At 44.4% G+C, this 15,644-nt stretch overlaps 1 protein-coding gene across 6 annotated transcripts in view; it reads right to left on the reverse strand.

Annotated features, from left to right (window-relative positions):
• SMG7 (SMG7 nonsense mediated mRNA decay factor) overlaps positions 1 to 12,696 on the reverse strand; it is a 109,752-nt gene extending 97,056 nt beyond the window's left edge. For all 6 annotated transcript variants that reach the window (XM_063939759.1, XM_063939758.1, XM_063939757.1 and 3 more), the window contains exons 1-7: positions 12,667 to 12,696; positions 11,162 to 11,279; positions 10,142 to 10,274; positions 8,253 to 8,424; positions 7,768 to 7,839; positions 6,573 to 6,723; positions 6,314 to 6,449 (exon numbers count right to left, since the gene is read on the reverse strand). In XM_063939759.1, the coding sequence (XP_063795829.1) occupies positions 6,314 to 6,449; positions 6,573 to 6,723; positions 7,768 to 7,839; positions 8,253 to 8,424; positions 10,142 to 10,274; positions 11,162 to 11,279; positions 12,667 to 12,673 (789 nt within the window). In that variant the 5' untranslated portion in view covers positions 12,674 to 12,696. The remainder of the gene's footprint in view (positions 1 to 6,313; positions 6,450 to 6,572; positions 6,724 to 7,767; positions 7,840 to 8,252; positions 8,425 to 10,141; positions 10,275 to 11,161; positions 11,280 to 12,666) is intronic.
• Positions 12,697 to 15,644: the final 2,948 nt, after the last annotated feature.

The following is a 15,644-nucleotide window of genomic DNA, read 5'->3' on the forward strand; positions in this document are numbered from 1 at the left end:
CCAGCATCCACTACGGACTCCGAGAAATAGAATTATCGGTAAGTAAATTCTTATTTTCTCTATCGTCCTAGTGGATGCTGGGGTTCCTGAAAGGACCATGGGGATTATACCAAAGCTCCCAAACGGGCGGGAGAGTGCGGATGACTCTGCAGCACCGAATGAGAGAACTCCAGGTCCTCCTCAGCCAGGGTATCAAATTTGTAGAATTTTGCAAACGTGTTTGCCCCTGACCAAGTAGCAGCTCGGCAAAGTTGTAATGCCGAGACCCCTCGGGCAGCCGCCCAAGATGAGCCCACCTTCCTTGTGGAATGGGCATTTACATATTTTGGCTGTGGCAGGCCTGCCACAGAATGTGCAAGCTGAATTGTATTACACATCCAACTAGCAATAGTCTGCTTAGAAGCAAGAGCACCCAGTTTGTTGGGTGCATACAGGATAACAGCAAGTCAGTTTTCCTGACTCCAGCCGTCCTGGAACCTATACTTTCAGGGCCCTGACAACATCCAGCAACTTGGAGTCCTCCAAGTCCCTAGTAGGCGCAAGGCACCACAATAAGCTGGTTCAGGTGAAACACTGACACCAACTTAGGGAGAGAACTGGGGACGAGTCCGCAGCTCTGCCCTGTCCGAATGGACAAACAGATATGGGCTTTTTTGAGAAAAAAAAAACCACCAATTTGACACTCGCCTGGCCCAGGCCAGGGCCAAGAGCATGGTCACTTTTCATGTGAGATGCTTCAAATCCACAGATTTGACTGGTTTTAAACCAATGTGATTTGAGGAATCCCAGAACTACGTTGAGATCCCACAGTGCCACTGGAGGCACAAAAGGGGGTTGTATATGCAATACTCCCTTGACAAACTTCTGGACTTCAGGAACTGAAGCCAATTCTTTCTGGAAGAAAATCGACAGGGCCGAAATTTGAACCTTAATGGGCCCCAATTTGAGGCCCATAGACACTCCTGTTTGCAGGAAATGCAGGAATCGACCGAGTTGAAATTTCTTCGTGGGGCCTTCCTGGCCTCACACCACGCAACATATTTTCGCCACATGTGGTGATAATGTTGTGCGGTCACCTCCTTCCTGGCTTTGACCAGGGTAGGAATGACCTCTTCCGGAATGCCTTTTTCCCTTAGGATCCGGCGTTCCACCGCCATGCCGTCAAACGCAGCTGCGGTAAGTCTTGGAACAGACATGGTACTTGCTGAAGCAAGTCCCTTCTTAGCGGCAGAGGCCATAAGTCCTCTGTGAGCATCTCTTGAAGTTCCGGGTACCAAGTCCTTCTTGGCCAATCCGGAGCCATGAGTATAGTTCTTACTCCTCTACGTCTTATAATTCTCAGTACCTTAGGTATGAGAAGCAGAGTAGGGAACACATACACCGACTGGTACACCCACGGTGTTACCAGAACGTCCACAGCTATTGCCTGAGGGTCTCTTGACCTGGCGCAATACCTGTCCCGTTTTTTGTTCAGACGGGACGCCATCATGTCCACCTTGGTATTTCCCAACGGTTCACAATCATGTGGAAAAACTTCCCGATGAAGTTTCCACTCTCCCGGGTGGAGGTCGTGCCTGCTGAGGAAGTCTGCTTCCCAGTTTCCACTCCCGGAATGAAACACTGCTGACAGTGCTATCACATGATTTTCCGCCCAGCGAAAAGTCCTTGCAGTTTTTGCCATTGCCCTCCTGCTTCTTGTGCCGCCCTGTCTGTTTACGTGGGCGACTGCCGTGATGTTTTTCCCACTGGATCAATACCGGCTGACCTTGAAGCAGGGGTCTTGCTAAGCTTAGAACATTATAAATTTACCCTTAGCTCCAGTATATTTATGTGGAGAAAAGTCTCCAGACTTGATCACACTCCCTGGAAATTTTTTCCTTGTGTGACTGCTCCCCAGCCTCTCGGGCTGGCCTCCGTGGTCACCAGCATCCAATCCTGAATGCCGAATCTGCGGCCCTCTAGAAGATGAGCACTCTGTAACCACCACAGGAGAGACACCCTTGTCCTCGGATATAGGGTTATCCGCTGATGCATCTGAAGATGCGATCCGGACCATTTGTCCAGCAGATCCCACTGAAAAGTTCTTGCGTGAAATCTGCCGAATGGAATTGCTTCGTAGGAAGCCACCATTTTTACCAGGACCCTTGTGCAATGATGCACTGACACTTTTCCTGGTTTTAGGAGGTTCTTGACTAGCTCGGATAACTCCCTGGCTTTCTCTTCCGGGAGAAACACCTTTTTCTGGACTGTGTCCAGAATCATCCCTAGGCACAGCAGACGTGTCGTCAGGATCAGCTGCGATTTTGGAATATTTAGAATCCACCCGTGCTGTTGTAGCAGTATCCGAGATAGTGCTACTCCGACCTCCAACTGTTCCCTGGACTTTGCCCTTATCAGGAGATCGTCCAAGTAAGGGGTAATTTAAGACGCCTTTTCTTCGAAGAAGAATCATCATTTCGGCCATTACCTTGGTAAAGACCCGGGGTGCCGTGGACAATCCAAACGGCAGCGTCTGAAACTGATAGTGACAGTTCTATACCACGAACCTGAGGTACCCTTAGTGAGAAAGGCAAATTTGGGACATGGAGGTAAGCATCCCTGATGTCCCGGGACACTATATAGTCCCCTTCTTCCTGGTTCGTTATCACTGCTCTGAGTGACTCCCTCTTGCTTTGAACCTTTGTAAGTGTTCACATTTTTTAGATTTAGAATAGGTCTCACCTAGCCTTCTGGCTTCAGTACCACAATATAGTGTGGAATAATACCCCTTTCCTTGTTGTAGGAGGGGTAATTTGATTATCACATGCTGGGAATACAGCTTGTGAATTTTTTTTTCCATACTGCCTACTTGTCGGAGGGAGACCTTGGTAAAGCAGACTTCAGGAGCCTGCGAGGGGGAAACGTTTCGACATTCCAATCTGTACCCCTGGGATACTACTTGTAGGATCCAAGGGTCCTGTACGGTCCCAGCGTCATGCTGAGAGCTTGGCAGAAGCGGTGGAAGGCTTCTGTTCCTGGGAATGGGCTGCCTGCTGCAGTCTTCTTCCCTTTCCTCTATCCCTGGGCAAATATGACTCTTATAGGGACGAAAGGACTGAGGCTGAAAAGACGGTGTCTTTTTCTGCAGAGATGTGACTTAGGGTAAAAACGGTGGATTTTCCAGCAGTTGCCGTGGCCACCAGGTCCGATGGACCGACCCCAAATAACTCCTCTTCCTTTATACGGCAATACACCTTTGTGCCGTTTGGAATCTGCATCACCTGACCACTGTCGTGTCCATAAACATCTTCTGGCAGATATGGACATCGCACTTACTCTTGATGCCAGAGTGCAAATATCCCTCTGTGCATCTCGCATATATAGAAATGCATCCTTTAAATGCTCTATAGTCAATAAAATACTGTCCCTGTCAAGGGTATCAATATTTTTAGTCAGGGAATCCGACCAAGCCACCCCAGCTCTGCACATCCAGGCTGAGGCGATCGCTGGTCGCAGTATAACACCAGTATGTGTGTATATACTTTTATATGATATTTTCCAGCCTCCTGTCAGCTGGTTCCTTGAGGACGGCCCTATCTATAGACGGTACCGCCACTTGTTTTGATAAGCGTGTGAGCGCCTTATCCACCCTAAGGGGTGTTTCCCAACGCGCCCTAACTTCTGGCGGGGAAGGGTATACCGCCAATAATTTTCTATCGGGGGGAACCCACGCATCATCACACACTTCATTTAATTTATCTGATTCAGGAAAAACTACAGGTAGTTTTTTCACATCCCACATAATACCCTCTTTTGTGGTACTTGTAGTATCAGAAATATGTAACCCCTCCTTCATTGCCCTTAACGTGTGGCCCTAATAAGGAATACGTTTGTTTATTCACCGTCGACACTGGATTCAGTGTCCGTGTCTGTGTCGACCGACTAAGGTAAACGGGCGTTTTAAAACCCCTGACGGTGTTTTTGAGACGTCTGGACTGGTACTAATTGTTTGTCGGCCGTCTCATGTCGTCAACCGACCTTGCAGCGTGTTGACATTATCACGTAATTCCCTAAATAAGCCATCCATTCCGGTGTCGACTCCCTAGAGAGTGACATCACCATTACAGGCAATTGCTCCGCCTCCTCACCAACATCGTCCTCATACATGTCGACACACACGTACCGACACACAGCACACACACAGGGAATGCTCTGATAGAGGACAGGACCCACTAGCCCTTTGGAGAGACAGAGGGAGAGTTTGCCAGCACACACCAAAAAACGCTATAATTATATAGGGACAACCTTATATAAGTGTTTTCCCTTATAGCATCTTTTTATATATTTCTAACGCCAAATTAGTGCCCCCCCTCTCTGTTTTAACCCTGTTTCTGTAGTGCAGTGCAGGGGAGAGCCTGGGAGCCTTCCCTCCAGCCTTTCTGTGAGGGAAAATGGCACTGTGTGCTGAGGAGATAGGCCCCGCCCCTTTTTCGGCGGGCTCGTCTCCCGCTCTTCAACGGATTCTGGCAGGGGTTAAATATCTCCATATAGCCCCCGGAGGCTATATGTGAGGTATTTTTTGCCAAAAAATAGGTTTACATTGCCTCCCAGGGCGCCCCCCTCCCAGCGCCCTGCACCCTCAGTGACTGCCGTGTGAAGTGTGCTGAGAGCAATGGCGCACAGCTGCAGTGCTGTGCGCTACCTTAAGAAGACTGAGGAGTCTTCTGCCGCAGATTCTGGACCTTCTTCTCTTTTCAGCATCTGCAAGGGGGCCGGCGGCGAGGCTCCGGTGACCATCCAGGCTGTACCTGTGATCGTCCCTCTGGAGCTAATGTCCAGTAGCCAAAGAAGCCAATCCATCCTGCACGCAGGTGAGTTCACTTCTTCTCCCCTAAGTCCCTCGTTGCAGTGATCCTGTTGCCAGCAGGACTCACTGTAAAATAAAAAACCTAAGCTAAACTTTTCTAAGCAGCTCTTTAGGAGAGCCACCTAGATTGCACCCTTCTCGGCCGGGCACAAAAATCTAACTGAGGCTTGGAGGAGGGTCATAGGGGGAGGAGCCAGTGCACACCACCTGATCCTAAAGCTTTACTTTTTGTGCCCTGTCTCCTGCGGAGCCGCTATTCCCCATGGTCCTTTCAGGAACCCCAGCATCCACTAGGACGATAGAGAAATAAAAATAAAATAAAATGGCAGTTCAGCCCATCTAGCTGCTGACCGTGCTGCACACGGCGGTTACCCTGGTTATTAGCTGGTGGGCATAATAATGTGATTCGACATATTATATAAACACACACAAACACCAGAGTTCTTAGCACTATTTCTTTAAAGATAAAAAAGTTTAGTGTAGCCTTTTCTTTTCCATTTGAATATAGGGAGCAAAGATGTGTTTTCTTTCACCACTAGGAGGCAGGACAATGCAAAAGTACCTGCAGCACTTCCTGCCACTAACGATCCTCAGATTCCAGTAAGGAGACCAGAGCAAGCAGAGAAGAACAGAACAAGCCCAACTGTAGCCGTTTACGCTAAAGATATTATAAAGCCAATGTGCACAGACACAAACACACTGGGTGCACCGGAGGATATGTTGTTAAGGTAGTACATATTTCATTTGTGGGTCTGTGTCCAGGATCAAACATGCAACCTCCATTCTGGAGGTTTATAATGGACCTGGATACTCGCAACTCTACATAGAGGAAGTTATCCCGAAAGTCTAGTACTGCTTTTAGTACTAGTCCCTTGTTTAGGAATGAACTGCAGCCATAGTTAGCTCTGCCTACATAGTACACTGAACTGACAGTCATAGCAGAACTGGTGAAACTGCAGGTCAATACAATCTACTTGACACAGGACTGGGGCCAGGAACAGAAGTGGGGATGAAGGACCACCACAGCGGTATTGGGGAAAGGTGGAGCGGCTGGAAACACCCCATTATACAGATGTGGCTAAGGAGGAGGACTGCAACGATGACAGTGTGGATGGAGGGTAAATCTAAAATAAAGCAAATGGCTAGCATTGTACTGAGAAAAGAACGGAGAAGAGGAGCGAGTTCTAGTGAGGAGAACGACCCTGTCCCCTACAGGTGAAATTTAGCCCAACATGTCTTCCTACTGCTATAAGAGAAATCCTTTCACGTCAGTGGTTTCTGATTTACAGATTCTTATGTTTCTGCTGCACTGCTTAACGAGTGAGAATGTGGCAGTTTTCCCACATGCTCTGATGCTTTCTGCACCAGCAGCGACACAGGGAACTTTCTCAGATACGTGTTGCCCTGGAAACCTGGCTGCTGGATTGGTCCCGATAATGAGGTGGAGTTTTTGCAATTGCTACTTACCTTGAACTGCTCCTCCAGTTGTTCTCTCAAATGGCTCAGTCTGTCCAGGCTCTTTGTTAAATACAAGTGTCCATGGAACTTAATGAAGGCCTTGATAAAATCCGGGACACCCCAGCGTTTTTTCACCTCCTCACGACTTCATAAATAAGATAAAAATCAACAGAACAGCAGGATGAACAAAACCTATATAGCACACGCAGGATGAATAAGACATATAGAAGACAAAACTAAAAACACACAAAACAAAAAAAACCTTTACCTCTCCAAAGCTTTAGATAAAGCCTTTTGTAGGTTGGTGGAGGCTGCTGGGAAAGGAAATTTAACAGCAATGCTGCGGCAGTAGTAAAAAATAGTGGTCAGATGATCCCCCTTTGAAGAGGCGAGAATAGCCAGCTGATTATATGGTTGACCTTTAAGAGAAACAAACCAAAAATCATAACAAAACTATGAATCATACTAATATTATATTAGAATATATCTATATATCATGTATCCTGATAATAGTGCGGATTCAAATGCACTGAAACGTTGATATTACAACAAGTATTTGGAATCCTCTTCGATTGCCGAGTGCCGCAAAATAAATAAATAAATAATATATATATATATATATATATATATATATATATATATATATATATATATATATATATATATATATATATATATAATGTGTGGCCTTCAGTATGCCGACTGACGGGATCCCGGCGCACAGTATACCGGCGCCGGGATCCCGACAGCCGGCATACCGACACTTATTCTCTTTCGTGGGGGTCCACTACCCCCCTGGAGAATAAAATAGCGTGGCGCGCCACTGTTCCCGTAGCGTGGCGAGCGCAGCGAGCCCGCAAGGGGCTCATTTGCGCTCGCCACACTGTCTGTAAGCCGGCGGTCGGGCTCCCGGCGCCGGTATGCTGGTCGCCGGGAGCCCGACCGCCGGCATATCGTAGTGAACCCATATAATTATATATATATATATAATTATATAAATCTCTCTCTCTCCTGCGCAGGGTTACACAGCCTGTAGCGTTGGAGTGGTGTATAACCGCCATTGTAATAGAGTAGGTGCTCTAGTTTTTTTTACACCTACCGGAATTGCTGAAATACTGATGCAAAAGATTAAGAGAGCAATTCAACTGTGAATGGTGTGCAGTCATTGGGTGATTGCACACATTGCGGTAGCTGAACATCGCAAACTTTCCAGTGAACCTCTATGAGTCGAGAGGAAAATCCTGCAATGTGGATGGTCGCTAGTTGCCCGAAAACAGCTGTAATCATGGAAGCTCGCGCCCATCGCTCCGAACTGAATTGCCCTCCCATTGTTACTTCTGGTTTCTACTATATTTTTAAATGTTAGAGGAGTTAAATTGAAGAAAAAAAAAAAAAAAAAAGATAAAAAGATTAGGAAAATAATGAAAGGATTTCATAATCCTAAAAACACACTAACCACTTACCATTGGAAGGGACAAGTTGAGCAGCATGTCTATAATAGGATTCGGCCTGGCTTGTTTGATTCCTATAGCGAGCTGCAAGGAGATTTTATTTAAGTTGGTTGCATCATGGAGAAAACATTCACAAAGCTCAGGAAATAGTCAAAGTGCGATAAATTAGCAAATACAAAGGTGGGCAATGAAGCCACAATGTGTACACATTGCAGGAGGGAGAGGAAGGGAGAAACACAATGCACACATGGGATGAGGTCATGTGACCGCAGCTCGGGATAGTGTATCTGTGCTACACTATCACCGATATAAACTGTATACTACTTAATATGCTGTATTTAAGTATATATTTTGTACAAATTAAAAGGACAGTGCCACTTAAAACACAAAAATATCTAGACAAAAAACAAACCAACAAAACAAAACAAAAAAACAGCTTGAAAACTATTAATATCCTAATGTAGATTCACATTATCTCTATTTCCTGACAGCCTCACCGATGTCCCCAAGGTGAACCAGGCAGTGCTGGCAAATATAGGCACAGGAACTGGATTGCGGTTTCACCACTGTCCCACAGTGCATCTGCTTATTGCTGATAATCCCCAGCTGGGAGGATCTCACACGGCATGGCAAATCCACATTAAACACAGTGCACAACTCCTGCAGAAGCTGTTGGAGGAAAAGGAGGCTTTTACAATAAGTATAAAACCCAAACAAATAGACAATTACATAAGATGTAGAGATACACAGGAAATGTCTGTTTTTATTTTCCAGATCAGGACGTAACATGGTCATTAGATCTGGAATCTCATGTGACAAATAGACATTAAAAGTGGTTACTTTTTCATCACACATACATCAAGAACAAGAAGCCATATGTAAATAAAGTACTGTACATCTGAATGCAGCAGCTTGTAGTTTCAGTTGCATGAGCCCGTTTCAGGCATGCTTTGGTTTTCGGTCTCGCATGTATAAAGAACAGTTCACAGTGGTCCTGTAGTTGCAAAACCACTAGAACATCCCACACATCAGTGTTTGATAATAGGGTCTTGTGGTTTTTCCAGACACATGGTGTCAATACCATAAAATCCACTTTGCTTTTCTATGTCCAAAGGACATTGTTTTAGAGTGTTTTGTTCAGAATCAACCACGTAAGCAATTAGCCATACTGGAAATTTAGGTTTTTGGGCTAGAAAAGTGTTTTTCCTAGCTGCTGAGTCTCTTTGATGGTAGACTTGGCAAACCTTATCATTCACCGTTAACAGATTTAAAGAACCCTTGATATAGCTAATAAAGACCTGTATAAGTTTTCATAGCTTCATCTTATATAAACGGTGAAAGACTGGCAACTTTCTTCAATGATCTTCATTTCTCAATATCTCGCTGTAGAAGGTTACAAAATAACCTTGGATCACGTTCCACACTGATTAGCAGCAATTACTCTCCACGGTACGGTGTTAACAAAATACTAAATGCTTCAAGACCAATGTGCCAAAATTCTGCTCTACCATCTCTAGGTGGCAGCACATCTTGCAGACCAAATCATGTCATGCACTTTATTACCTTCACTGGTATGGAAGCAGTAAGGCTATGGGATCCGGTCTGAAGATCGACAGTGTCTAGGTCGACAATGCTTAGGTCGACCACTATAGGTCGACAGTCACTAGGTCGACATGGATGGAAGGTCGACAGGGTTTCTAGGTCGACATGTGCTAGGTCGACAGGTCTAAAGGTCAACATGAGTTTTTAAAAAAAAAAATTCTTTTTTTGAATTTTTTCATACTTAACGATCCACGTGGACTACGATTGGAACGGTAAAGTGTGCCGAGCGAAGCGGTAGCGGAGCGAAGGCACCATGCCCGAAGCATGGCGAGCGAAGCGAGCCATGCGAGGGGACGCGGTGCACTAATTTGGGATCCCGGTCACTCTACGAAGAAAACTACACCAAAAAAAAAAATCCTCAAGTCGACCTTTAGACCTGTCGACCTAGCACATGTCGACCTAGAAACCCTGTCGACCTAGTGACTGTCGACCTATAGTGGTCGACCTAAACATTGTCGACCTAGACACTGTCGATTTGATGAACCACACCCTTTGGCTATACAGTCCTTATACTTACATACACATCAATTTTTACCGTTGGTTTATTTGTGTTGATTAATTACAGGGAAATGTTACAGGATATTTGTAAACAGAACATTCACTTTTAGGACTTTGTGAGGAGTAGAGGAATGTTAACATATTTATGTAAAAACAAAGATTCTAAATAGTGTACATTGTCCCATGATTGTACATACATGCACACAAAACCATACACCAAGTTGCATTTTAAGACTACTGGTTTTTTTAAATGTTATACGTAAGCAGTAGAGAAACCACGCCTCACCTGTGTATAGAATCCACTAGCTGCCTCTAAGAATAGTGACAAATTAGCTTGCACCTCACTACGATTTGGGTTTGCCCGGTTTTTGGCCTGCCCCTGCAGTGTTGTGATCTGGTTCTTGAAGGCGTGATTCCAACTATCAGGGAACACATGGACAAGAAATAAGACACAATCTCTCCATCACTATGAACACAAAGAACAAAAATATGGAAGTGTAATTCTGCTCATATCACATCTGTAATAAGACGTTTTGCTTCTTAAGAGGTTTGTGAACACAAATATGACGTTCATGCACTGTGGCTCATTCTTATTCAGTGATAAGCCAATCGGAGACCTGCTATCAAAGTTGCAATGCATGAATATTAAATATCTATAGAATTGTATATGGTCTGTCATGTCCGCAGGCGTTACAGAGTGGTCAGGTGTATCGTTACAGGTGGTTATGCGGGTGAAGCATATCAGAACACTGGGGTGGGGATATAGAGCGGGTGAGAGCAGCCAGGAGACACGGTGTGCCTCTACTAGTACTGTAATCTGGGACAGTAGCTACAAAGGACTTTTCACCATGCATGTACATACTGAGGGTGACCTGTAAGTAATAAGGATCCCAGTGAGAGGACATTCAGGTTGGATTTCCGTTACATGCTATATATGACCATAAAATTAGTTATATCTTAATCTTGGCATTAAAGGACAGTCAACATTCATTACTACTAGCATACAGCAACATTCATTACTACTAGCATACAGCAACATTCATTACTGCTAGTATACAGCAACTTCCTGGACAAGCAGTCCTCACTGCTTGGAGCATTCATGAAGCCAGTACTGTGCTGAATGGCTAAAGCAATGTGTGCAATTGTTACCTTTTTAGAATTTCCTGTATAAGTACCATGCACGGACCGGTCTCCATACAAGATACTGTCACCTGATAAGTAATTTCAGCGTAAAACTAGAAGTGGGTCTCTGAAACTTAAAACTACCCCAAACAATAGGACAGTGATGGTAGGTGGGAGTACTCACAGGTCCTGTTCCACCTTCTTGTCCAGTGCATACTCAAGGTCTGTCACCAACATCTTCTGATACAAGTCCTGTAGAGCTTGACGTGATGTCCACACCTCCGCTGTGCCAGGCTTGGAATCTGACAAAGGAGTTTCATAATGAAATCAGAAAGATCACACACATCCAGCCTGGAGCCTATTACATGCATAGAAACATTTGGCAGTGAACGAGGACTTCTAAGAATCAATTCTAGATTATTTCTTCTTTTTTTGTAGCTTAATGGTATTCTAGTACAGAACAGCTTGTATGAGCAACACAGCATACTGTCACAACCTGAAACATAAGATTCACGCACAAGGACATTTATTCTATCCGTATATATGAGAACCTCAAACCCCTAAAATGGAAGCTAGGAAAGTTTTAATGCAGACGTTCCCAAACACAGTCCTGAAGGAACGCTAATGGTCCATGTTTTAAGTATATCCACGCTTGGACACAGGTGACTTAATTAGTACCTCAGTCAATTTCATGTAACCATCTGTGCTTAGCCATGAATTTCCTTTAAAACCTGGATCGTTATGTAGCTTTGAGGAGCGTGTTTGTCAACCTCTGTTTAAATGGTATAAATTACTGTGCTGCTATCTACATTAAAATGTATACCCCACCAGCCATTCCCCAAGATGGCACTTAGGGGGCAATTACATGCATTGGTTTTGGTGTGGGGGGGGGGGGGGGGGGGGGAAGGGGTGCTAGTTTTGTTTAACACAACTGGCAGGGCTGTAAGTGCAAGGACCAATCAGAAGCTAAAGCTTGTGGGGCACCTCCAAAGAATCCTTTGCATGGGATCAGTAGGATTTACCAACGTTCGGGATTCCGGCCGTCAGTATACAGACGGCGGCACTCCGGCAGCGGGGGAGATCGTATCCCCTTGCGGGTTCAGTGGCTCGCTGCGCTCACCACAGGTTCCATTTCCATTCTATGGGTGTCATGGACACCCACAAGTGGGAACAGCACGTTAGCCAGGATTCTGGCTGTCGGCATTGTCAGCAGCCGGCACACCAGCGTCAGTATCCTGACAGCCAGGATCCTGACTGCCAGCAAGTCAACTGCATAACCTTTGAAAACTCATATTGGCTAAGAAATTATGGGGGTGATCTGTCAAAGCTTGGAAATAGATTACGTGGAGAGAGCTTAAGTACTTATCAATCAGCTCCTAACTCACTTTACAGGCTGTATATGAAAAATGACAGATATGAGCAGATTGGGTAGTACTTTATCTCTCTCCAAGCTTAGATACATCTCCTCCTAAACCTCTTATTGGAACATCAGAAGCAACAACCAATATCTTTACTTTTGTAAAAGTAACAGGCTGATTATCGTAGATTAGCATTATATCGCTTCTTCTGATAGGGATTTATACAGATGATCGTGAACTAGGTGATGCCCCTTAACAAAGGTTTCAATGGATATAAAGCCCAAGAACAGCTTATGTAATGTGAGAGCACAAACCATAAAAACATTCTTACCTGTCATATCTGCTTTCAGGACTTCGGCCTGCCTGTAAGAGAAAAGAGATCAAATGAGCTGGTAATCACAAGGCAGACACAAATTTGGATTTATCAGGAAAGTATTAGGTACTTTTATACTGGGACACTCCATCCCAGTCCCGCCGCCCCAAAGGGACACGCCATCCCAGTCCCGCCGCCCCAAAGGGACACTGCATCACAGTCCCGACGCCCCAAAGGGACACGCCATCCCCGCCCCGCTGCCCCAAAGGGACACTGCATCCCCCTCCCGCCGCCCCAAAGGGACACTGCATCCCAGTCCCGCCACCCCAAAGGGACACGCCATCCCAGTCCCGCCGCCCCAAAGGCACTACAACAGTTCCTTAGCTCTTAACTGCATTGTCTTTTTTTGTTTTAAATAATGATCACCTGCAACTTCAAAGCACAACCTTGTTCTGCTTCTGTCTACGTCATTAATAATTACTATTTCCACTGACCAGAGTTGGCGTCATGTTCATCATAAGAACGGCAATAATCAAAAGTGTTCTACTCCGCTTTCACGCAGATCTTAAAAATTGCTAATACATGACAACAGGTCTGCTTTAAAATCATCCATGCATATACAGCCACAAAGCACGTACATATGTCATTAGGGCAGTAGATGTAGTAATCTTTGCACCAGGTAAAAATGGGCTGTAAGTAGCAAGAAAGAGACTGAACATTTTCCAAAATGCAGGTAAACCACAAAATCGTGCAGATCTGGACGAAAACCGTAACGTGCTACCATGTGCAGATTACGCTACTCAGGAGCAGCGTTTGCCAGTCTTCATGTGTGATTGCAGACCAATATGGGCACCATATCAACATCACTGGTCAATCAACTCATGGGTGTTTATTTACAAAGCGCTTCTGATCATGTTTATGCTTGCAAATTTAAAATGGCAATGATTTTACCAGCAAAATAGAGCTAGTAAAATCATTGTCCTTTTAAATTTTGTGCATAGACGAGATCAGAAGCGCAGAGTTTTACAATCCAGTGCTTCATAAATTAACCCCATGATGTGTGGAAACCTCTGTTTTACATGGAAAAGGGGATGCACAAATCGTTCAATAACCTGCAATTAAATGGTCACAAGCAGCATCTGAACTAGATTCACATTTAAATGTAAAGCTTCTAAAAAACAGGACTACTCAAGGGCACCTGAATGTTCAGTCTCAATTATCCACGCACTCCACCAGATGACAGAACGGGAAGGGGCGAATACAGAGACACTCTGCCACAGCGAGTGCACGCACTTCATCCATGCTACACGCTGCCAAGCGGATAAGGAAATGGGAAATATATCTCCCGGCATCAACAAAACTCATCTGTCAGTTTAATTACTACCTTCTCTCTACATGGAGCTAGTGCAAGACACACAGATATCTGTGGTGCCTGTATGAGACACAGCTATTTAGTGAGGAAGGGAGGAGGGAGACAGGATGCAGGGCAGACAATATAAGATGAAATCCTTAACCCCTGGAGTGTTCGAGATGTCTATCAATGAATGAAGGAATTAATGGTGGAGTGAATCCTCTGTAAATGCAGAAATCAATGAACCACTGACATTCTCTCAATATCGACAAGTCAACTAGAAGGGTGGTCTAGCTGTTAATCTGGACAAACAGCCTTTAAAAAATATAAATAAATCCTTGTGATTATAAAACGGAAGATCGTATGATATCAAATTGAGGATAATTAGCTTACATTTATGAAGTGCTTACATATAAAGTTGCATAGTAATAAACTATACAAGGAAACATCCTCAGAAACAGAAGTGGAAGCCCAATTTATAATCAGTACTTACAATAGTAAATCAATGTAAATAAACAAGTAAACCTATATCCTGCCACGTTGCTACGAAGCAGCCTTGGCCAAGGTACTGTAGATGCCAGCCATTCCCAGTATGGGGTCAAGGTCTCATATGCCATGTAAAGGTGAAATAGAAATAGAATAGAAAGATGTCAAAGGAATATAGATGCTGTATTGGGGGGGGGGTTTGGATGCGCAACATCAAGTACACAGCAGTAGTAGAGTGACCTTTAAAAACATGGGGAAGCGAAACAGGTTAGAGGCCCTCTCACTTCTATAGAATTTATTTAGCTCTTTAATGTAATAAGTGCAGTAATTGTTAAAAACAAACACACATACATACATACATACATACACACACACACACACACACACACACACACACACACAACCTGCTGAAGTCATCCTGCATATGGCTCTTTTCTCATTCGTGGAGCAGTCTCATGCCTTGCAGGCACTACCATGATATGGAGTCTACAGGAAAGCAGCCCAGGAGGGGGAGAGAACAATATCTAGGACTCATAGCAATAAAAAAAAGTTAATTTAAAAAAACAAAAAAAAACAATAATTTCCTACACTTCATTTACTATGTAAACATCTAATACCTGGAAAATCCTCCAATTCAACTGTGCCCTTTTCTTACACCCCAAATGTACACAGAACAAGGCAAAATGATGACCACACGCTTGCTGAAACATCAGCGATTCCAAATTACTTACTACACATCTGTATTTATCATCTGGTTTTTCAGTCAAGGGTTAACATTTTTTATCATATTATATATAGACACTAGACATCTGCTAGCTATTGTGGCTGCCATAGAGCCTCATATCCAATCTCTATAGCCCCATCTCTCAATGTTCTCTCCAGCCTGTTCTAGAAAACACAATGTTCCTCACACAGGTTTGGCATCACTAAGATAAAGGTAGGAATGAATGAAATAAAATACACCTATATTAATCATTGCTCACATTGATAGGAATTGTTTTATATTGTGAAAATAGGATTTTAATTACCTACCGATAAATCCTTTTCTCTTAGTCCGTAGAGGATGCTGGGGTCCACATTAGTACCATGGGGGTATAGACGGGCCCATTGGGAGCCATGGGCACTTTAAGAGTTTGAGAGTGTGGGCTGGCTCCACCCT

Source organism: Pseudophryne corroboree, chromosome 9, assembly GCF_028390025.1.
Source record: "Pseudophryne corroboree isolate aPseCor3 chromosome 9, aPseCor3.hap2, whole genome shotgun sequence".
NCBI lineage: Eukaryota > Metazoa > Chordata > Amphibia > Anura > Myobatrachidae > Pseudophryne > Pseudophryne corroboree.